Here is a 24,138-nt window from a genome sequence, read left to right as displayed (position 1 = left end):
CAGTGGCTCAAGTCACAGCTGAAGTTCCTCAAGGCAGTGCCCTGGGATCAGTCATCTTTAGTATCTTCATCAATGACCTTCCTTCCATCAGAGTGTTCAGTTTCATTCGTAAATCCACAGATCAACCGAAGCAGTGCATGCCTGTGCAGTACAGTTCAGGCATGGCTGATAAAAGACAAGTAACAAATGTGCCCAGCAGTCACCATCTCCAGTAAGAAAGAGTCTACACACCTACCCTCAATAACCAAAAATGTTATCACTATTAAGTCCAAATTCATCAAGATCCTGAAGGTCACCATCGACCAGAAGCTGAACTGGATCAGCAGATTCATCTCCTGTATCCAAAGCCTTTCCACCATAGAAATACAACAGCATGATGATAGGGAGAACACAAAGGGATGAATACATGCCATGGAACATGGAGAAGGGGCTGTATGTACCTCTCTGCCATACATATTGAACACAAGCAGGCACACCATCCACAAATTAATAAATCTAGTGTGTTTTTCGTCTGAATGTTTTGTTCCCATTGTAATGATTTAGTTTTGTTTAGTAGGTTACCTCACAACTTGTATTTCCAATTTAATGTTACACATTTAAAAATAATCACCTTTCTTCAGGGTACCAATTCTTGCAACTGCGGAGTCTTTCTGTATGTCTCTGATTATCACACCTCCACTGGGTGAATCAGTAAGGGTAAGTTCATTAGAGAGATTTCCTCCATCCCTTGGCAGAACAACTGCTATGCCAGAGTCCATACTGAAATTCTAGTTGAAGAAGAAAGATCAGATGTTAAATGCTTGCAGTGATCCATTTAAAGTTGTTCATTTATGATCAGTAAAATTATTATTTTTTTTGCTTATGGTGCACAGTTCAAAACAGATGTAATCCCGCTTCCCCCAGCCCCACTCCAAATCTCATTTCATGGTATCAATGCTAATGAAGGTTGGAGTGGAGGGATGGGAAGGGGAGGTGATATACCAAATGCCTACCCCCATTCCCACCACATCCATCATTTTGCCTGTATTACAAGAAAGAAGAAACCTGCATCTCATTCTGTTGATTATATTTGTACCTCTTAGCTTAACACACACAAAATGTGGAGGGCCCTGCAGCTCAGGTGACATCTATGGAAAAGAGCAAATAGTCATCATTTCGGGCTTCGGACTGTAAAGGATGGGGGAAGATGCCCAAATAAAAAGGTGGGGGGGAGGGGAAAGAGGAAGGTGATAGATGAAGCCAGGTGGGTGGGAAAAGTCAAGGGCTGGAGAAGAAAGAATCTGATAGGAGAAGAGAGTGGACAGTAGACAAAATGGAAGAAAGAGAGAGCCGGTGGGGGTGGGGGATGGGGGGAGTAATAGGCAGAAGTGGGGAATAGAGGAGGGGATTGTTCAACCGAAGGAGAAATTGATATTCATGCCATCAGCTTCCCAGAGGGAATATAAGATGTTACTCCTCCGTCCTGAGGGTAGCCCCATCTAGGCACTTGAGGAAGCCATGGATTGACACGTCAGAACAGGAATGGGAGTTAAAATGTTTGGCCAGCGGGAAGTCCCACTTGTGACAGATGGCGTGGAGGCGTTTTCATTGCTTTGGGTACTTTTGATCCTATCAACCATGAAGCCGGTATTAAAGCCTCTATTCAAAATGGCGTATTCTTTGTAGGGGAGATCACAAAGCAGTACATCTCCCTTGCATCAACTTCCCTTTCCCTGCTCCTAGACCGACCGTTTGGGAGTTGTGCTCCATACAGCCTTCACAAATTACTGTAATGAGTTAAATATATAGAACAAGTAACTTAGCCGAGACATTTTTGAAATTTTCGTTATTTTTTTTCTCCAACGGTGTTCTGAGAGGCGGGACTGCGCAGGCGTGTGACGTCGGGCAGTGCAGCGCGGCAGATTTAAAAGGAACAAAGCCTCATAGAGCGGGCAGCGTATTTGCGGGCTGTGGAGTGAGCCGGGAGCAGAGTGAAGACTTAAGGGCTTCGGCTCAACGGGCTTAGGCGGAAACAGGAGAGGCAAGGAAGGTTTGGCATTCATTTTCTGCTGTTGTTTGAGGAGAGGGGCAGTATGAGTGTGAGGGCAGTTTGCTGTTCTCGGTGTCGGATGTGGGAGGCCCTGGAATCGGATGTGGGAGGCCCTGGAGTCTCCAAGCCTCCCGGACGTCTACATCTGCGCCAAGTGCATCGAGATGCAGTTCCTAAGGGACCGCGTTACGGAACTGGAGCTGCAGCTCGATGACCTTCGTCTGGTCAGGGAGAATGAGGAGGTGATAGAGAGGAGTTGCAGGCAGGTGGTCACGCCGGGGCCACGGGAGGCAGACAAGTGGGTCACGGTTAGGAGGGGGAAGGGGAAAAGTCAGGTGATGGGGAGTACCCCGGTGGCTGTGCCCCTTAACAACAGGTACTCCTGTTTGAGTACTGTTGGGGGGGACAGCTTACCCGGGGGAAGCGACAGTGGCCGTGCCTCTGGCACAGAGTCTGGCCCTGTAGCTCAGAAAGGTAGGGCAAGGAAGAGGAGGGCAGTTGTGATAGGGGACTCGATTGTAAGGGGGTCAGATAGGCGATTCTGTGGATGCAGTCCAGAGACCCGGATGGTAGTTTGCCTCCCTGGTGCCAGGGTCCGGGATATTTCTGATCGTGTCCAAGATATCCTGAAGTGGGAGGGTGAGGAGCCAGAGGTCGTGGTACATATAGGTACCAATGACATAGGTAGGAAAAGGGATGAGGTCCTGAAATGAGAATATAGGGAGCTAGGAAGGGAGTTGAGAAAAAGGACCGCAAAGGTGGTAATCTCGGGATTACTGCCTGTGCCACGTGACAGTGAGAGTAGGAATGCGATGAGGTGGAGGATAAATGCGTGGCTGAGAGGCCCCTTGGGTAAGAGTGACCATAATATGGTGGAACATACATCAAAGTTGCTGGTGAACGCAGCAGGCCAAGCAGCATCTATAGGAAGAGGCGCAGTCGACGTTTCAGGCCGAGACCCTTCGTCAGGACTAACTGAAGGAAGAGTGAGTAAGGGATTTGAAAGCTGGAGGGGGAGGGGGAGATGCAAAATGATAGGAGAAGACAGGAGGGGGAGGGATAGAGCCGAGAGCTGGACAGGTGATAGGCAAAAGGGGATACGAGAGGATCATGGGACAGGAGGCCTAGGGAGAAAGACGGGGGGGGGGGTGACCCAGAGGATGGGCAAGAGGTATATTCAGAGGGACAGAGGGAGAAAAAGGAGAGTGAGAGAAAGAATGTGTGCATAAAAATGAGTAACAGCTGGGGTACGAGGGGGAGGTGGGGCCTAGCGGAAGTTAGAGAAGTCAATGTTCATGCCATCAGGTTGGAGGCTACCCAGACGGAATATAAGGTGTTGTTCCTCCAACCTGAGTGTGGCTTCATCTTTACAGTAGAGGAGGCCGTGGATAGACATGTCAGAATGGGAATGGGATGTGGAATTAAAATGTGTGGCCACTGGGAGATCCTGCTTTCTCTGGCGGACAGAGCGTAGATGTTCAGCAAAGCGGTCTCCCAGTCTGCGTCGGGTCTCACCAATATATAAAAGGCCACATCGGGAGCACCGGACGCAGTATATCACCCCAGTCGACTCACAGGTGAAGTGATGCCTCACCTGGAAGGACTGTTTGGGGCCCTGAATGGTGGTAAGGGAGGAAGTGTAAGGGCATGTGTAGCACTTGTTCCGCTTACACGGATAAGTGCCGGGAGGGAGATCAGTGGGGAGGGATGGGGGGGACGAATGGACAAGGGAGTTGTGTAGGGAGCGATCCCTGCGGAATGCAGAGAGAGGGGGGGAGGGAAAGATGTGCTTAGTGGTGGGATCCCGTTGGAGGTGGCGGAAGTTACGGAGAATAATATGTTGGACCCGGAGGCTGGTGGGGTGGTAGGTGAGGACCAGGGGAACCCTATTCCTAGTGGGGTGGTGGGAGGATGGAGTGAGAGCAGATGTACGTGAAATGGAGGAGATGCGTTTAAGAGCAGAGTTGATAGTGGAGGAAGGGAAGCCCCTTTCTTTAAAAAATGAAGACATCTCCCTCGTCCTAGAATGAAAAGCCTCATCCTGAGAGCAGATGCGGCGGAGACGGAGGAATTGCGAGAAGGGGATGGCGTTTTTGCAAGAGACAGGGTGAGAAGAGGAATAGTCCAGATAGCTGGGAGAGTCAGTAGGCTTATAGTAGATATCAGTGGATAAGCTGTCTCCAGAGACAGAGACAGAAAGATCTAGAAAGGGGAGGGAGGTGTCGGAAGTAGACCAGGTAAACTTGAGGGCAGGGTGAAAGTTGGAGGCAAAGTTAATAAAGTCAACGAGTTCTGCATGCGTGCAGGAAGCAGCGCCAATGCAGTCGTCGATATAGCGAAGGAAAAGTGGGGGACAGATACCAGAATAGGCACGGAACATAGATTGTTCCACAAACCCAACAAAAAGGCAGGCATAGCTAGGACCCATACGGGTGCCCATAGCTACACCTTTAGTTTGGAGGAAATGGGAGGAGCAAAAGGAGAAATTATTAAGAGTAAGGACTAATTCCGCTAGACGGAGCAGAGTGGTGGTAGAGGGGAACTGATTAGGTCTGGAATCCAAAAAGAAGCGTAGAGCTTTGAGACCTTCCTGATGGGGGATGGAAGTATATAAGGACTGGACATCCATGGTGAAAATAAAGCGGTAGGGGCCAGGGAACTTAAAATCATCGAAAAGTTTAAGAGCGTGAGAAGTGTCACGAACATAGGTCGGAAGGGATTGAACAAGGGGTGATAAAACAGTGTCGAGGTATGCAGAAACGAGTTCGGTGGGGCAGGAGCAAGCTGAGACAATAGGTCGGCCAGGACAGGCAGGTTTGTGGATCTTGGGTAGGAGGTAGAAACGGGAAGTGCGGGGTGTGGGAACTATAAGGTTGGTAGCAGTGGATGGGAGATCCCCTGAGCGGATAAAGTCGTTGATAGTGTGGGAGACAATGGCCTGGTGCTCTTAATGACTTGGATGAGGGAATTAAATGCAGCATCTCCAAGTTTGCGGATGACACGAAGCTGGGTGGCATTGTTAGCAGTGAGGAGGATGCTAAGAGGATGCAGGGTGACTTGGATAGGTTGGGTGAGTGGGCAAATTCATGGCAGATGCAATTTAATGTGGATAAATGTGAAGTTATCCACTTTGGTGGCAAAAATAGGAAAACAGATTATTATCTGAATGGTGGCCGATTAGGAAAAGGGGAGGTGCAACGAGACCTGAGTGTCATTATACACCAGTCATTGAAAGTGGGCATGCAGGTACAGCAGGCGGTGAAAAAGGCGAATGGTATGCTGGCATTTATAGCGAGAGGATTCGAGTACAGGAGCAGGGAGGTACTACTGCAGTTGTACAAGGCCTTGGTGAGACCACACCTGGAGTATTGTGTGCAGTTTTGGTCCCCTAATTTGAGGAAAGACATCTTTGCCTTAGAGGGAGTACAAAGAAGGTTCACCAGATTGATTCCTGGGATGGCAGGACTTTCATATGAAGAAAGACTGGATGAACTGGGCTTGTACTCGTTGGAATTTAGAAGATTGAGGGGGGATCTGATTGAAACGTATAAGATCCTAAAGGGATTGGACAGGCTAGATGCAGGAAGATTGTTCCCGATGTTGGGGAAGTCCAGAACAAGGGGCCACAGTGTGAGGATAGAGGGGAAGCCTTTTAGGACCGAGATTAGGAAAAACTTCTTCACACAGAGAGTGGTGAATCTGTGGAATTCTCTGCCACAGGAAACAGTTGAGGCCAGTTCATTGGCTATATTTAAGAGGGAGTTAGATATGGCCCTTGTAGCTACGGGGGTCAGGGGGTATGGAGGGAAGGCTGGGGCGGGGTTCTGAGTTGGATGATCAGCCATGATCATAATAAATGGTGGTGCAGGCTCGAAGGGCCGAATGGCCTACTCCTGCACCTATTTTCTATGTTTCTATGTTTCTATGCCAGTGAAGGAGGACTCTCATTATTGTGACCTCCATTTGCTGAGAGACATCTACCATTAATATATAGGTGAAAATATATATCAAAAGAAGTTTTGCCAAAAAAAAACAGAGGCTGTGAATGTATGGTCAACAAAAAGTAACAGACCTTATATCCTCAGTAATATTTTAGTTGTTACCTTGTAAATGATACATACCATTTTAGTATCACAATCGCTTCTCTTCCAACCTAAATCCTGGAAGACAGAGAGACGGAATGAATATTTGTCCATTACATCACACCTTACTTACTGTTTCTCTACTCCTCCTTATTTTTCTGCAGCTTCTCATTTGTTTCCACAAACATCAGTTGCCTTTGGCAACTTTGTGGCTTTTCTTTAAAGGTAAGCTAAATATTGATTACATATGAGCTACTGTATTTGCATGTTGGCGATATCACACGCAAATCTCACACAAACCCGCAGTTAGATCACATTAAGTTTGCTGTAAATTCATCCTCTCAATTAAAAGATGTCCAGCTTCTGGATTTCCTGCACACAGATTAATTTTAAATCACCATATTTCAGTTGAATGAGGTACAGATGGTGTGGATAGCCAGCACTTTTTCCTAGGGCGGCAATGGCTAATACCAGAGGAGATCCCATGAAGGTAAGTGGAGGAAAGTGATAAGGCCTGGGTTGCTCTGCTGGGGGAGTAGTTTAGGCTCATAAATTAGGGACATTTAAGAGTCTCTTAGATAGGTAAGAAAAATAGAGGATTATGGGCTATGTAGTGAGGGAAGGGTTAGTTTGATTGAGGAGTAGGTCAAAAGTTCAGCTCATCACGGGCAAAAGAGGCCCATACTGTGCTGTACTTCTCTATGTTCCATGTCCTGAGTCAACCATTCAATTCAAGATAACTTTTAGTATCCATTTCTCATGGATTATGACAATTCTGCAGTGCATATTAAGACCTCTGATTTTGGTTTCATTATTAACGATTTAAATTCTATGAAGTACAGTTTAGGAGTTTGTAAAGGAAACCTTAGGTTTACATTAACTTTGCTCCCATTAACCCATTGCTGTCCAAGGTCATGCCGTATTTAATAATGAGGGTATACAAATCTGATAACAGAGCATTCCTTACTCCCTCCATCCACAGAGAGAAACAATTTAAGTTTGATGGAAGCAGAGGTCACTCTGGATTATAGCTATCACTTTGGGAATATCAGTTCACTAAGGAACAGTGAATTCTGATGAATGGTAAGTACCGATCCCAAGAAGAACAGGGTGAGTTGCGCCAACAAATATCGTCCAGTAGCACTCACACCTACTGTGATGAAGTGCTTCGAGAGGCTCAAGTTAACTCCTGTCAGTGCAAGGACCAGGACCGACTGTAATATGCCCACTGCCACAGCCAGTCTGCTTTGGACACAATCTCACTGACTTTCCACTCTGCTCTGGAGCACCTGGACAACAGCAAAACGTAGGTGAGACTACTTGGCATTCAACCCCCTCAGCCCCTCAGTGTTAATTAACAAACTTCAAAACCTGGGCCTTTGTACCTCCCTCTGCAACAGGATCCATGACTTCCTTAGTGCAGAATGGTAATAACATCCCCTCCTCGCTGACAGTCAACAGAGGCACACCTCAGGGATGCATGCTTAGCCCACTGCCCTACTCCCTCTACATTAATGACTATGTGTCTAAGCACAGCTCAAACATCATCTATAAATTCAACAGAAGGTGACAAAAAAGCACACAGGAGTGAGACAGATTTGCTAGTTGACTGGTGTTGCATTCAATGTCAGCAAGACCAAGGAGTTGATTGTGGACTTCAGGAAGTGGAAGTCAGGAGGACACACAGCAATCCTCATTGAGTGGTCAGTAATGGAAAGCATGCAGACTTCAAGTTTCTGGGCATCAATATCTTGAAGGATCTATCCTGGGCCCAACACCTGAAAGCAGGTCATGCAGCATCTATGGAGCAGAATTAACCATTGATGTTTTGGGCTGAGACCCCTCATCAGGACTCCTGATGAGGTTTCATGAGTGCTAATGAAGAGTCTTAACCTAAAACGTTGATTGTTTATTCGTCTCCATAGGTGCTGCCTGACCTAATTCCGATTCATCTTGGACTCTCTGTCTCTGTGTTATACTTCATGGTCCACTAGGTGGCAGTATTACATTGATAATGACTTGCTGGCGATTAAATATAAATGCACAGGTTCACAATAGTTTGAGACTTGAGATGTGCTGATTATGATGACATTTTGTACTAGACAGTGCACATATATCCTTACCAGTTTTAAATGATTCCATAATGTAAAAAATGACCACTTTTACCTGTTCAATGTACATCACATGGGACATGGTGAAAAGGTAAATGAAATAACAGGAATTCTGCAGATGCTGGAAATTCAAGCAACACACATCAAAGTTGCTGGTGAACGCAGCAGGCCAGGCAGCATCTCTAGGAAGAGGTACAGTCGCCGTTTCGGGCCGAGACCCTTTGTCAGTAGCTAAAGTGGCAACTCTGTGTATTTCAGCATGTTTGTGGTCTTCTGCGGCTGTAGCCCTCGCACTTCAAGATTCAATGTGTTACGCATTCGGAGATGCTCTTCTGCACGCCACTGTTGTAACGTGTGGTTACTTAAGCTACAGTTGTCTTCCTGTCAGTTTGAACCAGAATGGTCATTGTCTCCTTACCTCTCTAATTAACAAGACATTTTTGCCCACAGAACTGCTGCTCACTGGATTTTTAAAAAATTTTTTTGCACCATTCTCTGTAAACTCTAGATATATTGTGCATGAAAATCCCAGGACATCAGCAGTTTTGGGATATAAAAACCATCCCGTCTGGTACCAACAATCATTCCATGGTCAAAGTCATTTAGATCACATTTCTCCCCCATTCTGATGTTCGGTCCGAACAACAACTGAACCTCTTGACCATGTCTACATGCTTTTATGCATTGAGTTGCTGCCACTTGATTGGCTGATGAGCAGGTGTACAGGAGTACCTAATAAAGTGGTCACTGAGTCTATGTAAGTATCTTTGTTCCTATGAATAACTGAACTAGTTTCCTCTCGCCATTTCCAGTAATTGTACTTTCATATCAATCTAGTGTGTTTTTGGTGTCATCCACTGCAATACTGCGGAAATATGGTCTCCGTATCAAGAAATTTTTGTCTATTTCCCCACTTTCAGACAAAATCGGCTTATGGATTCCTGTAAAAACGGAACCTATTTACCTGGTATATCTGTATATCTAAACCAGTTATTGTTGCAAACTTGGAGTTGCAGCAGTCCACAGTAAGCTGCCACAAATGGAAATGAAATAGTTACCAGATATTCTATTTTATGGAGTGAATATTGGTCAGGCCTTCTGAAAACGCCTCTTACTTAAACACAGTGCCATGGGTTTTTCAGAAACAGTGAAGCATGAACAGTCCACTCAGCCCTCAATGTTATGTTAATGATACCTAAGGCTGAGAGAGCAAACAGGACGATGGTTTCACTCCAATTCAAAACATCCTAAAAGGAAAGGAGGTGGCTGTTGAAAAAGCAGATGAGAGAGGAAATTAATCCTGTGCAGAACTGGACAATGCACATCATGAAAGCTCTGAGATTGATCCCAACCCTGAGATTTGTAATGAGATATGAGATATGACTGACAACCTGAAATATTAACTGTTCCCCTCTCAACAGAAACTACCTGATCTGCTGAGTCCTTAGACTTAAACATTAAATTCCTCATTGTTATTAGTTTGGGGGACCAGCACATAAGTACAATTAGGAAGAAAGCATGGCCGAGCCTCTCTTTCCTTAGGAGTTTGTGAAGATTCGGCATGATATCCAAAACTTTGACAAACTTCTACAGATGTGCGGTCTATAGTATATTGACTGGCTGCATCACAGCCTGGTATGGAAACACCCAATACCCTTGAACAGAAAATCCTTCAAACGATAGTGGATATGGCCCAGTCCTTCGTGGGTAAAGTTCTCCCTACACAAACTGTTGTCACAGGAAAGCAGTAACTATCATCAGAGTTCCCTACCACCCAGGCCATGCACTCTTCCTGCTGCTGCCATCAAGAAGAAGGTGCAGGAGCCTCAGGATTCACACTAGCAAAAGTTATTACTCCTCAACCATCAGGCTCTTGAACCAAAGAGGGTAACTTCACTCAGATTCACTCGCCCCTTCACTGAACAGTTCCCACAACCTATGGACTCACTTTCAGGGACTCTTCATCTCACCTTCTCGATACTTATTTCTTATTTGTTTATTTTGTTTTGTATTTGCAGTTTGTTGTCTTCCACACGCTGGTTGAAGACCCAAGCTGGTGCGGTCTTTCATTGATTCTATTATGAATTTTTGAGTATGCTCGCAAGAAAATAAATCTCAGGGTTGTATATGGAAATGGAATGAAACAGGGCTGGGATTGGAAAGGTGAACCAAGAGAGAAAAAGAAGGAAACCACGTGGAGAGGTATGAGAACGATGGGGTGGAATAAATCAGATGGGGGAGGGTGAAGGGATGGAAAAGGAGAGGGAACCTGCGTGAACAGGTGGGATTGAGAAAGGAACAGCATTGGGTTTGGGTTATTTAAAATAAGAAAATTTGGTCTTCATACCACACTGTATCTACACCTACCTACACTAATCCCATTTTCCTGCATTTAGCCCAAATCCCTCTCTTCTGTTTTTATCTGTGTACCTGTCCAAGTGTTTTTCCTTAAAGTTCTGTTTGAACCTGCTTTGCCATCTTCTCTGGTGGCTTGTTCCATACACCCATCACCTGTCTATGGGTAAGTTTGCCCCTCATATCTCATTTAAATATTTCCCTCTCATCTTAAACCTATGCCCTCTAGTTTAACACTCCCCTATTCTCAGGAAGAGAATGACCACACTTTCATGCCCCTTGTGATTTTACAAACCACTTTAAGGTCACCCTTTAACCTCTTGTGCTTCAGTGAGAACAACCCCAGCATATCCACCCTCTCCTCATAAATAAACCTTCCAATCCAAGATACATCCTGGTAAATCTCTGCTGCATTTTTCTAAAGTTACTGATTTCATCTGTTTAAGTCATCACTCAGTTTTTGTGACCCACTATCCACGTACCTAGTATCAGTTAATGTAAAGTCAAAAAATACGGAAAAGTTCGAAGTAGATTTATTTTCAAAGTACATATATGTCACCATATACAATCCCGAGATTCATTTTCTCGCAGGCATACTCAATAATTCATAATAGAATAAGAACCATAATAGAATCAATGAAAGACCGCACCAACCAGAGTGTAAAAGACAACAAACTGTGCAAGTACAAAAAGAAAGAATAAATAATCATGATAAACAAATAAACAATAAATATCGAGAGCAAGAGATGAGGAGTCCTTGAAGGTGAGTCCATTGGTTGTGAAAACACTTCAGTGATGGGCAAGTGAAGTTACCTCCTTTGGTTCAAGAGCCTGATGGTTGAGGGAGGGGTAGTAACCGTACCTAATCCTGGTTATGTGAGTCACGAGGCTCCTGTACCTTATTCCTGATAGCAGCGGTGAGAAATGAATATGACCTGGGGGTGGGGGTCCCCGGTGATGGATGCTGCTTTCTTGTGACAATGCTCCATGTAAGTGTGCACAATGGAGAACTTTATTCATGATGGACTGGGCTGTGTCCACTACTCCTTCTGTTCAAGGGCATTGGTGTCCCCATACCAGGCTGTGATGCTGTTATGCAAACCAGTTTATGGAAACACAAGGAAAAATTGTGGCTGTTTGCATTCAACCATAGGAGCATAAGAATGCCCAAAGGTGTGACCTGTTTACCATCCCAGCCCATGGGCTTCCTTCTGACTGCTATCCTCAATACCTCAATCGATATCTCGCCTAATATCTCCTTCTGCTCACTTTCCTAAAAACAAAGCAAAGAAGTGATGCAGTCAATCCAGCTCACTTCTAGATAGCAATAAATCAATGACTTTCCTGAGGAATCTGTTTCATGGACCACCTTTCCACCAAGGAGGATGGTTTTATGTGACTGAAGTTCACTCATTTCTCGACAAGAAAGCTTATTATTGAACAATAATAATAACGTTTCCATAGGTGACTGTGGAGGCCAAGTCTTTGGGTATATTTAAGGCAGGGGTTGATAGATCCTTGATTAGTCAGGACATGAAGGGACACGGGGGGAAGGCAAGAGAATGGAGCTGAGAGGAAAATTGGATCAGCCAATCGGCAGAGCAGACTCAATGGGCCAAATCGCCGAATTCTGCTCCTATATCTTATGGTCTTATGGTCTGGATACTAGAAGTTAATAATAGAATAAACGGCCCTATCTTTCACATTACATTAAGGAAACTATTAACCATTTCAATGTAATCTAGAATCAAAGACTCTGCTCTTTAATTAATCCTGAGGTCCATAATTTCAAGTACAATTATTAATCCTAAATCTTTGAATTAAATCAAGTTTCTTTTCATACAATGAAAATAAATTAGAGAATGCTTTAAATGGAATAGATCCGTAACCTAGCATAAATGCACACGATGAGAAAGAAAACTGGGGAAAAAGTAATGGACATAGATCCTATCAAAGAAAACTATTAATAATCTACTGCAAAACCTATCAAATCTTTACAATCAACACATATCCTCAGCTTCAAGGACTGCCTACAGAGAAGAAGAAAAATAATAATTGGTGCACAGTCCAGTGTTGCTAAAAGGGATCTGCGATTGTTTGTTAAGCGGAGAAGAATGTCGCCTGTGTAGTGGGATTTACAACATTCTTTCCTGCCCTACATCAACATGCAGAGTAAATCTTACTTGTTTTGTTTGGAAGCCTTATCAAATAACAGAGTCTGAAAGACCTGATTGTACAGTGGCATTTTGCTACTTGGCTGGACTCTCCTTGGAGTTCAAATAAAGGATGCAGCAATTCAAGGATTAGCAAAGACTACTCAACCATAGAAATTCACTTGTTTCATAAACCAAATCTCCATTGTATCAATTAGCCAAATTTCTTTATTTTATTACTTCACTGGCAGGTTATTCTCTTCAATGAGTAAAGAACTTTTCTCGGGTATCAGTTCTAAACTTACGAGTTGCTGGTTTCAACTTGCACCCAATGGTCTCACTTTCTGTTTCCATTTGGAACTAATAATCAGGGTTCACATTATCCACATATTGGATAATTCTTTGTAAACTTCATTAAATTTTCCTAAAACTACCACATTTTAGCCTCAGACCTGGAACTTCTTTAATCAGTTGATGGCATTCTAGCCAAAGCTGAAGATTCTGAGGCAGACACCCACAGTGATACTTCAGTGCAGTAGTGGAGGAATACCGCTGTCTCAGGGGAGCCATATCTTGGATCTGGCATTAATTTGTGGCCCTGCCTGCTCCGTCTCAAGTAGATGGAAAAGATCCCACAACACCACTTTGAAGAATTCAAACATTCAAAGTACAAAGTATGCATGCTGTACACAACCCTGAGATTTGTCTTCGAACGGACGGACAAAGAAAACCCTGGAACTCATTCAAAGAAAAATATCAACCCCTCCCCCACCACCACCACCAACACAGGAAAAAAGGCAAATCTCACAAGTGGCAAATAAATAAGAGGAAAACACAGAATACAAAACACAAAGACTAGAGAGCCTAGGTTTATTCAATTCAGCTCGGTTCAGTTTAATCATTATCCACAGGCCGCCCAATCAAAAACCCAAAACAGCAAGAAAAAAAAGGAGTGGCCAGGAACCAGGAATGCATCATAACGTGGACTACAGAGTCCAGTCCACAACCCGCATTGTCCAAACCTTGCCCGAGACCCAGGACTTGAGCGGAGTTATCCTTAGTGTTCCAACCAGCATTTAACCCTCAATCAACTTCACTAAAATTGAAATCCAGATTGATTGGGAGTTCACTGTGCATGAGTTGCCTGCCAGGTCTCCCCATTCACAAATTTAAAGTTCAGTTGATCAAATGTCAGAAGTGTTGGGACATTCAGTGAGGACTGTAAAGGGGCAGGTACAATTACATGTCCTTGTTCTCCATCTTCTTTTTTCCTGAATCCATTCTAATTCAAGGAACTCTGGTGTGCCAGAGGGCAATCCTTAAGGATTTACCACTTTGTGGACACTGGTAACTGCCAGCATTGACACATTTAAAGAAACAAAATTCATTATGGAAAGTGATGTTTGGGAGGGGTGATGGGAGAACGACTTGTTTTCCTAAAGCAGGTAGATGTAATTACCATTATAGATATTTACTTTGTGCAAAGAACATGGCCGTTCAGCATATGGCCAGCTGGTCCTTGAGTAGGAGACTGGGAAAACACAAAGTAATTCTGTAAAGTTTGTACTCCTTATGCCCCCTTGGAGAAGCTGGTATGCATCACATTCTTGGATGTACTGGCCATAAGTTCTCAGGATGCAGTCCTTCAGATTTCTGGTAATGATATCCTGAGATAATTGGCTCTGAACAACCAAACTCTCTATTTTGTTAGGTCAGTGAATAGTCTTCAAACTTCCAATATTTCTTGCAACCCTCCCCCCCACTAACCCCCACCACTTCAGTCTTCACCAAAATTCTCATAGGTTTAATTTTTACTAGGATTCTGAAAACCACACTCAGTGAAAAAGCGCAAACATGAAGAAATCTGCAAATGCTGGAATTTCAAGCAACATACACAAAATGCTGGTGAACACAGCAGGCCAGGCAGCATCTGTAGGAAGAGGTACAGTCGATGTTTCGGGCCGAGACCCTTCGTCAGGACTAACTGAAAGAAGAGCTAGTAAGAGATTTGAGAGTGGGAGGGGGAGGGGGAGATCCGAAATGATAGGAGAAGACAGGAGGGGGAGGGATGGAGCCAAGGGCTGGACAGGTGATTGGCAAAAGGGATATGAGAGGATCATGGAACAGGAGGCCTAGGGAGAAGGAAAATGGGGAAGGGGGAAAAAAACACAGAGGATGGGCAAGGGGTATAGTGAGAGGGACAGAGGGAGAAAAAGGAGAGGGAGAAAAAGAATGTGTGTATATAAATAAATAACGGATGGGGTACGAGAGGAAGGTGGGGCATTAGCGGAAGTTTGAGAAGTCAATGTTCATGCCATCAGGTGTGTCGCTCAGAGAAAAAGGCTGCCTCTCGGAACTCTCATATTCATGATATATGACCAAGTTTTACGCAGTGGCAGAAAATTTATTTCAAGTAGTCAGGGGTAATTGTGATCTTTTTGCTCTCTTTGTTGTTGCAGAAAGGTAAGGGTGTATTCTCAAGTGGAAAGCAGCATAACATAACTCTGTTTTGTTGGTTTTGCTAAAAATAATCATTTAGTATTATAGGTTGGGTGGCTGGGTGGAGATGTAAGGACACTCCTTTCCTCCGCTAGCCTGCAGGTCACCCTTGGGCAAGGTGTGGCAGCCGCATAGCCCCTCCTCCCCCTCCCCCCGGATCAGGCTTATGTGAAGCCACGGGAGCAGGTGGTGGATGGTCATATGAGCAGTTGGTGCACATCACAATTCTTGGTTATGCGACCACTGATGCCAGGCAGACAATCTCTGAAGAGTATTGACAATGGCTGGAGTCACCCATCCTGTAAAGATACTGCCCGAAAGAAGGAAATGGCAAACCAGTTCTGTAGAAAAATTTGCCAAGAATAATCGTGGTCAAAGACTATGATCGTACGACATGGCACATAAAGATGATGATGTGTGTTATAGGATACCTTAAGATATTAAATGTGGTACAAACAGCAAATCATTGTTGACTAGGGTACAGTTACTCAGCTGCCTGTTACAAAACTAATAATCAGAGACACAAGTGTATGCCCCACTGTTGCAGCTGGGAAATCTAATCACAAAGGGTTAGCAATTTGCTTTAAAGCTGGATTCCAGCATTACTCTTCTGTCACACATTATAGCAAGTCAAAACACTGGGAGGATGTTTGAATTCCACGAAAGATGATCAAGAAAATATAAATCTGACAGGTAGATTGGCAAAAGTTTCCATGGGTGTCTAAACAGGAACTTGAAGCAAAGTTAAACTTGGGTTTCTTATATGCAGAGGCAAGAGAAATTAAAATAGGGAATAAAGAGATTAACCATGATTTGTAATTGTCTACATGGTAGAAGACAAAAAAAAACAAAATTGTGGAGAACCAAGAGTATGCTTAGAAAGACCACGTTACTAGTGTTAGGAAAGGAAATGGTTCTGCAGAGGTAAATGAGACTGAAATCTGCAAATCCTCAGAACTCTTTCTGACAATCTTTCAAAAAGAAGCAGCCAAAACAATGTGGATGAATTCCTTATGGTCCTGCTGAATTTCTCAGGTACCTGAACAATTACTGTATCACAGTTCGGAAGATGGTAACATTATCCAGCTACTTAAGAGATAGAATAGGCCAGTTGGGCAGGCTCCTAAGAAAGGTGAGAATGGCTTGAATTTATGAAAAATGAGCTGCTAATCCAATCCAGGATGTCCCAAAGGACTTGGTAATTTATGAAGTACCTTGAATTGAAATCACTGAGACAGTATTAGAGCACAGAGCTTCTGCAAAAAACATTGTGTTGGATATTTAATATTTTAGTTTTATTTGAGTAATTTTGTATATACATTGGTGATTAAGCATTCTTGTTCTTTAAATAATTCATTATAAGTTATATGTAAAAATACATGAATTGCATAGGTCATCACGCTACCACATGATATGTGCACGCCTCACTTAAAGTAAACTCAAAGTTACACCCACTTTTTGGACTCCTGTATCTTCCTTTGAATTAATTTAATGTTTTGAAGTTACAAAACCATATCACATTGTGTTTATAATGAAATTATCTTTTAGTAATTTTGCCTGAGGAGACAATATTGGCCTAAACATCAGGGAGATCTTCCCTATTCTTCAAAATTGTGCTATGTTCTTATTTTACATTCATCTTAGTTATTAACAGTGCCTCAATGTAATGTCTCACCCAAAAGACAGAACTGCAAACAGTGCAGCAATTATTTAATATTTCACCAGAGTGGCATCTAGTTCTTTATACTCGTGTATGTGGAATTGGATTTGAATCTAAGGAGTGCGACCAAAGTTGACACATGTCAATTTCAGATTAAAGGCAGGAATCTTTCATCGGAGGACTGATAATAGAGCACCTGGTGAGTCATAATAATGTTGAGCAAAGTCAACAGACACTGTGCTGGAGGAACTCAGTGTGTCATGCAGATTTGTGGGAGAAAAGAAATTGTCAACAATTTGGATCCAAACCCTGCCTCAGGACTGCTTTTTTTTTGGTAATTCATATTGATTTAAAACAGCTTGAGAACAATTTCATTGAAGTGTAGATTTAAACTAACCAGGTCCTGACGTTAAGACGAAGTTAATATTGGTTAGTGAAAGGAAATTGTGTTTGATGCCTGCTAGAATTTTTTGAGGTTGAGACTGCCAGGGTAGACAACGAAATGTATTTATATTTAAAATAAAGATCTTACACAATGCTGGAGGTCTTATTGTGGACGGGGATTATTGGTGAATGGCTGATTTCCAGACTGGACAAAAATGAATAATAACATTTTCTAAATGATTGGTGCTTGGGTTTTTGATCTATATTAATGACCTAGTCTTTGGATTGCAAGCCACAATTTCTGCATTTATGGATGTTATAAAACTTGCCAGATTTTGTGAAAATAATAGTAATAAATTACAGTAGGATTTAAGTGGTCAAACACATATCAGGTGAACTTTGATGTGGAAAAATGCAAGGTGTTGCATTTTGGTAGGAAGAATGAGGGGAGGCAATACAGAATAAAGTTTACAGTTCTTGAAATGCTGCAGGAGCAGAAGGACCTGGGGTATATATGCAGAAAATATAGTGGCCGATCAGGTCAAGGAAGAATAAAAAAGGCATGCATAACTATTTAATAATATAAACATGTGGATAAAAGCAGGAAAGTCATGCTGAACCTTAATAAAACATTGGGTCCTGTGTCAGCATTTGAGATGGATGATGTGAAGCAGTGGAGTGGGCCAGAGGAGATTTACGAGAATGGTTTGTGAAATGAAGGATTGTCGTTAAAAGCATTGATTAGAGAGTCTGTGTCTGGTTCCTTTGAGAGGAGGAGGCTAAAGGAGATTTAATAGAAGTACTCTATATAAAATAGCGACGGGTCTAGACAGAGAGGGACTATTCCTTTTGGTGGATGAGGTCAAAGACCAGAGGTGACAGTTATAAATTAGAATTAATAGTGACATGAGGGAATGCTTTTTCTCAGCAGTGTGTATTGTAATCTGGAGTGCACCCTCTGCAGATGATGTACCATTATGGAGGAAAATTTGCAAGGCTACAGAGAAAGGAACTGGAGAGTTGATCTGGAAGAGAGCAAATCTGTTCATGATAAGACAAATAGCTCAAATGGCTTTCAACTGTGCCATAACCATTCCGTGATCCTTTGTCTCCATGGAAGTCTTAGTGTAAGGGGCTAAACACACAGGACCGTGACAAAGAGAGGAGCCTTAACTCAAACGATTGTGAATCCTTCGAATTTTTTAGAAAATGCCATTGTCAATTTTTGATCATCGAGCATACTAGGGAGAAAGTGAACAACAGGTTATTTAATCCGTGGAAACCAAGGAATATGGGGAATTTAGAGGGAGTAGTGCTGGTGAAATATAATTGTTCTTATTGAATAAAGATGCAGTCTCAATCAGTCTAAATGGCCCACTTGCTTCTATTTCATATCTACTTGTATCAAGGTTGGGCACCTGGCCAAGCGGTTAAGGTGTCCGTCTGGTGATCTGAAGGTCGCTAGTTCGAGCCTCAGCTGTGGCAGCCTGTTTGTGTCCTTGAGCAAGGTACTTAACCACACATTGCTCTAGTGTCTGTGCGAGGAGTGGTGCCCCACACAGACTTCCAATCTGCGCCTTGTAAGGCATGAAAATGCCCGACGCAGGCCTCTCATGGTCTGAGTCGACGTTCCCTCCGTCCTGTATCAAGGTTCAGTTTGTCATCCTTACTTAAGTCAAAAAAGAAAGAGAATTGATAAAATATACCCCAATATCCTAGGGGTTACATGGTCACAGCTCAACTCCCTGCCTAAAGGTTACAAGTTTGCAAATCAGTTACAGGAGCATCTCTTGCACAGTTCAGTTATGCATTATTGTTCCACCAGCTGAAAATGCTGAATGTTTCCACTCTGAAAACATTCCAGGTTGAGGTGTGGACAGAGGGCGGAGAGAAAGAAATATCATCAAACTGACTCAGTCCTCCATTAGCAAACAATTATGCTATAACATATAACATACCTACAGCATCAATCATAGCTTGGAAAAATAAATTTTAAAAGTGCAATTTAAAAGAAGTATTTTACTCATACATGAGCTCTCAAAATGCTTTGACCTTGTACTTTGGCATGATACTGTTTTCCCCTCTACAGCCATTAATACATCGAGCATTCAGATCACACTTCCTAAATAATCTGAGGTATTTGGAATTATAGGCTAGATGAAAAGGTAAATAATGGCTGGAAGCCCCCTTCTGATTCAATCAGCATTCAGATTCAGATTCAGGTACAGATTCATTTATCACATGTATATTGAAGCATATACATCGAAATGTTAACAACCAACCCCAGGACAGGACAGGATGGAAATCAACCTTTTCACCCCACCAAGCATCTGGTTTGAATTCCAAAATCTGCACTGACATTGACATGCAATAATGTCAGAAGTGCTGTATTTTGGATTCGACTTTAAACCAAGTTCTCCAGGTAAACATATAAAAAATTCCCAATGCACTTTTTCACAGCGTGCTATCCCTGTAATACTCTTCAATCAACGATAACAATGTATTCCTTAGGAGCTTTGGAAATTGACTGTCATGTTGGTAACTTATACTTTAAAAAGTGTTGTAAAGTCCTTCATGATAGCTCAAGGCCTTGATAGGCACCATATAAATGCCCATCACAAACAAGAGAAAATCTGCCGTTGCTAGAAATTCAAGCAACACACACAAAATGCTGGAGGAAATCAACAAGCCAGGCGGCATCTGTGGAAAAGAGTAGAGTGGACATTTCGGACCGAGACCCTTCATCAGGACTAGAGATCGCCAGCCCTGATGAAGGGTCTTGGCCTGAAACATCGACTATACTCTTTTCCATAGATGCTGCCTGGCTTGCTGAGTTCCTCCAGCTTTTTGTGTGTGTTGCCTATATATGCCCATTATTGTTTTTATGCTTTGATCTTCATCATTCTGTTCCTCTCAGTTATTGGAAGTAATCCCAAGGTATCAAGGAAACCCAGTCATGAGTGAGTTAAAACACAGTGATCAAATCATGCCTTATTTTCATTTTTCTTGATTTATCACTATTCACACATCACACATCACTATTTTGTATCAATTTATCCCAGATACCATCCTAGTAAATCTATCGCCTGACCACCCTTTCAGTTCTGTGATGCACACTGGTTTCAGTTCCAGCTGTAGCGAGCTTGAAAGCGTTTTTTTTTAAATCAATACAACTTATAGTCATCTTTTGTCTCAGTAGTTCTTTTTTTCTAGCAGTCTAATTGGCACCTGCCATTTTTCGGCAATTTCCCTATTCTCTTGGTCACGTGCTCATCCGTGGTCTCCAAGATCATTTAGGAAGGCTGTTGTTTTGACATTGCCTGGGGGTTTGGATCCTATTAGACCCTGTTGCCAACTACACGAGAAAACCAGAGTCTTGTTTAATATCACTGGGTTACGTTGTGAAATTTGGTGTTTTGTGGCAGCAATGCATAATAATAAAAAGCTCTAAACAAATCCATGTCTATAATTAAAATTAGGTAAATCGTGCAAAGGAGAGCAATAAAATAGTGAAATAGTGTTCACGGGTTCATTGTCCACTGAGAAATCTGATGGTGGAGGGGAAGAAGCAGCTTCTGAAACATTCACTGTGTGTCTTCAGGCTCCCGTACCTCCTCCCTGATGGTAGCAATGAGGAGGGGGCATGTCCTGGGTGATGGGAGTTCTTAATGATGGTTGCTGCCTTCCTGAGGCATTGCCTTTTGAAGATGTCCTCGATGCCGGGGAGGCTATTGCCAGTGGTGGAGCTGACCGAGTTAGCAATGCTTTGCAGCTTTTTCCGGTCCTGGGGAGTGGCCCGTCCAGTCCAGACGGTGATGCAACCAGTTAGAATGCTCTCCGCGGTACATCTGTAGAAATTTGTGGAAATCTTTGGTGACATGACAAGACTTCTAGAGAAAATATAGGTGCTGTCATGTCTTCTTTGTAATTGCATCAATATGTTGCACCCAATATAGATCTTCAGAGATGTTGACACTGAGGAACCTGAAGCTGCTCACCCGTTCCACTGCTGGTCTTTAAAGGAGGTCTGGTGTGTGTTCCCTCGATTTCCCCTTCCTGAAATCCACAGTCAATTCCTAGGTCATACCGACTTTGATTGCAAGGTTGTTTTGTGATACCACTCAACCAGCTGATCTATCACATGCCAGTATGCCTCCTCGCCACCGCCCTTTGTTCCAACTTTGTTTTCTACCTTCAAACTGTTCACTCGCCTGCAGTAGCCTCCTGTATGATACAGAGTAAAAGGTTTTCCATCCCTATATTCATCTCATTAATCAGACAAATTCTGTAGATTGACCCTCCATCCAATGATAGCACAGTTCCTACAAAAGGCTCCTTACCCTGTCACCTAAAGTTTTAACATAAACCATCTGAATATTATAAGGATCAAGGATCAACTTCATTCGCCATTTTAGGAATTTACTGACACATGCAAAGAAAACAATAAAAAAGAATTACAGTAAATAAAAACAAAGTTAGAGGTTAAAGCACGGATATGGAATAAAATGTACATATATACATGAAGATCGGCAAGTGGCACATACCACAGTGTTAAAACACAGTTACAACCTTATTATTAAAATTACTTTTGCTAGAGGATTGCAATTTAAAAAAAGAGAATGATAAGGAGAAGAAATTTCCCCGTTGTCAATAGCAGATGATATGCATCAGAACAGCAGCTGAGCATTCTAACTTGCTTACAAAAGTGAAGGAAACTGAAACGTCGAAGGACATGTAGCACGTCAGACAAAGATTGTGTTCCTGACCAGTCCTGCTAATCTCCAAACAAGTGAGAAATCCATTTACAGTAGTATTCTTTATCTATCTATCTCATGTATATTTATAATTGTGTACAGTATATGCATTGGGAAGTCAGCATACAGGTTACAGGGCAATTGTCCCTCGTATTTGTTATTCTCCTTACCCAAGGTTATTAGCCGCAGTTTGATCTGCCCCCAAGTCTTCATACCCTTAATCCAATTCTGCTTGCCTTTATCTAAACAATCTTTTGATTCCAAACGATTGGTTTATTGATCATTACAGAATGTCTCTCTGGTGTTTCCCTCTCCTTCGTATCTCCCATCCCCTTTTCCCAACCCTGATTCCCCTCCCCCTATCCCTTCCCACTCTCAGTCCACAATGGAGACCCATATCAGAATCAGGTCTATCATCACTCACATGTCATGAAATTTGTTTAATTTTTGCATCAGCAGTACAGTGCAATACATAAAATTACTACAGTCTGTGCAAAAGTCTTGGGCACCCTAGCTATGTATATGTTCCGAAAACTTTTGCCCAATACTCTACGTGAGATAATTATATTTGTGTCATCCCTTTAAAACTAGAAGAAGAAGATAAAACCTGTCCTGCCCGAAAACTATTTCCACAGACTTTGGTATTGCAGATTAGATCAATATTCTCTTGTTGAAACCAAGGCATACTAGGTTATTTGCATTCTGTCTTTCTGTCTAAATAACTAATTTCTGTTCAGACAGTTCACCACTGTAACTTGCACATATTAAATCCTCGCCCGTGTTTTGGCAGAAGCGTCAAATTGATCGACCTGGTTAGTATATAGGTAGTGCACCTGATGAATAGATATTCAACAGATCTGGTACTGAGCCCAGGCCAGAAATAAAAATAGTCCAAAGTTAAGATTGTAAACTATCCATGTATACACTCATACGAGAAACCTTTTACCTGCCAGCCATGACACATTTCTTTAGTAAGGGTCAACATTCACCTAAGTTACAAGATCTCTTTGAGTAGAGTGAAGTCTCTTACCTGTCGCGATCCCAACTCTGCTGTGTGGTGTTGTTCCCTCCCAATACTGCAGGTGCACTGGGGCAGTTATACTCTTTACCTGCCGTCTCTAGCAACTTCAAAAGTCACCACACAGGTTTATCAGAAAGTACACTGAGTAGGTGTGTTTTAAAATCACCTCAAGGAGGGGCCTGGACCCACACACACAGATACACGTGCTCTGGTTTAGTCATTAAAGAATTCAACGTAACAGGCAATTACTGAAAGCAACCATTTATTTGTCTTTTCTCAATGGACAGCAAGATTGTTCTTTCACATATTACAGTTCACTTCGAGAAAGCTTTACCAGGTCTGGAATAACATTACCTGAGAGTACACTTCACAAAGCACCTGGAATGGAAATCTCTGACCTGAAGCATTTGTTATATTTAAATAAACAATCATCTCCACACTCCTTCACAGAAGGGGAAACAAGCCCAACGAGGTCTCAGACTCAATCATAGGGTAAAAAAAAATCAGGTGGGACGTCTATTTGGAATCAAAAATGCCAGTGTTTATTGCAGCAATGTGGGGCTGAGTTAAAAGATTAACTATGTTCTTAATGAATGAGAGAATGGCCTGAAGTATGCTTTCTGATAAAGTTATTCCCGAGTCCTTGAAAGCCAACAGAAGTGAGCTGATTTTTTTTTTACATGGGGTGTTGCTGGCAGTAACTTCCTGGCTGCCTGACCTATAGAGACCTTATCACTCACCCTCAACACCTGAAAGGTAGCTCTGTCTCCCTCTCTGCAAGTATTAAACACCATTACCAGAAGATTTTGAGTAAATGATTTCTATTTGCAAATTTTAATTACTGCTTACGAAAGCCCAAGTCCGGAGTCAGGTTGATCACAAACTAAGAGGCCCTGCACAACAACATGCAATTACATCTCAAGTGGTGAACGTAAAGATCTCACAGAATCTCAGGAGTTATCCACTTCAGAGCTAGGTCTGTGGGGGCAAGTTAAGATTTAAGATTGTTTAATGTCATTTCCAGTACACTAAGTGTAAAGGAGACTTACTCCAGAATATATGCAGCACATTAAATGCAATAAGGTAAAGA

General features: G+C 42.7%; 1 protein-coding gene across 6 annotated transcripts in view; it reads right to left on the bottom strand.

The window, feature by feature from the left end:
• si:ch211-125o16.4 (neuroblast differentiation-associated protein AHNAK) overlaps positions 1-23,173 on the bottom strand; it is a 38,778-nt gene extending 15,605 nt beyond the window's left edge. The window contains exons 1-4 of one of the 6 annotated variants that reach the window (XM_063055550.1): positions 23,058-23,153; positions 9,281-9,488; positions 6,151-6,189; positions 611-767 (exon numbers count right to left, since the gene is read on the bottom strand). In XM_063055550.1, coding sequence (XP_062911620.1) covers positions 611-767; positions 6,151-6,153 — 160 coding nt within the window. In that variant the 5' untranslated portion in view covers positions 6,154-6,189; positions 9,281-9,488; positions 23,058-23,153. The other 5 variants (XM_063055551.1, XM_063055552.1, XM_063055549.1 and 2 more) reach the window with 5 other exon arrangements.
• Between the last annotated feature and the right edge of the window lie 965 nt (positions 23,174-24,138).

The sequence above is a fragment of the Mobula hypostoma genome, chromosome 8 (assembly GCF_963921235.1).
Source record: "Mobula hypostoma chromosome 8, sMobHyp1.1, whole genome shotgun sequence".
Taxonomy (NCBI): domain Eukaryota; kingdom Metazoa; phylum Chordata; class Chondrichthyes; order Myliobatiformes; family Myliobatidae; genus Mobula; species Mobula hypostoma.
The sequence above is the reverse complement of the archived record's forward strand: the minus strand, read 5'-3'. Positions and strand labels throughout refer to the sequence as shown.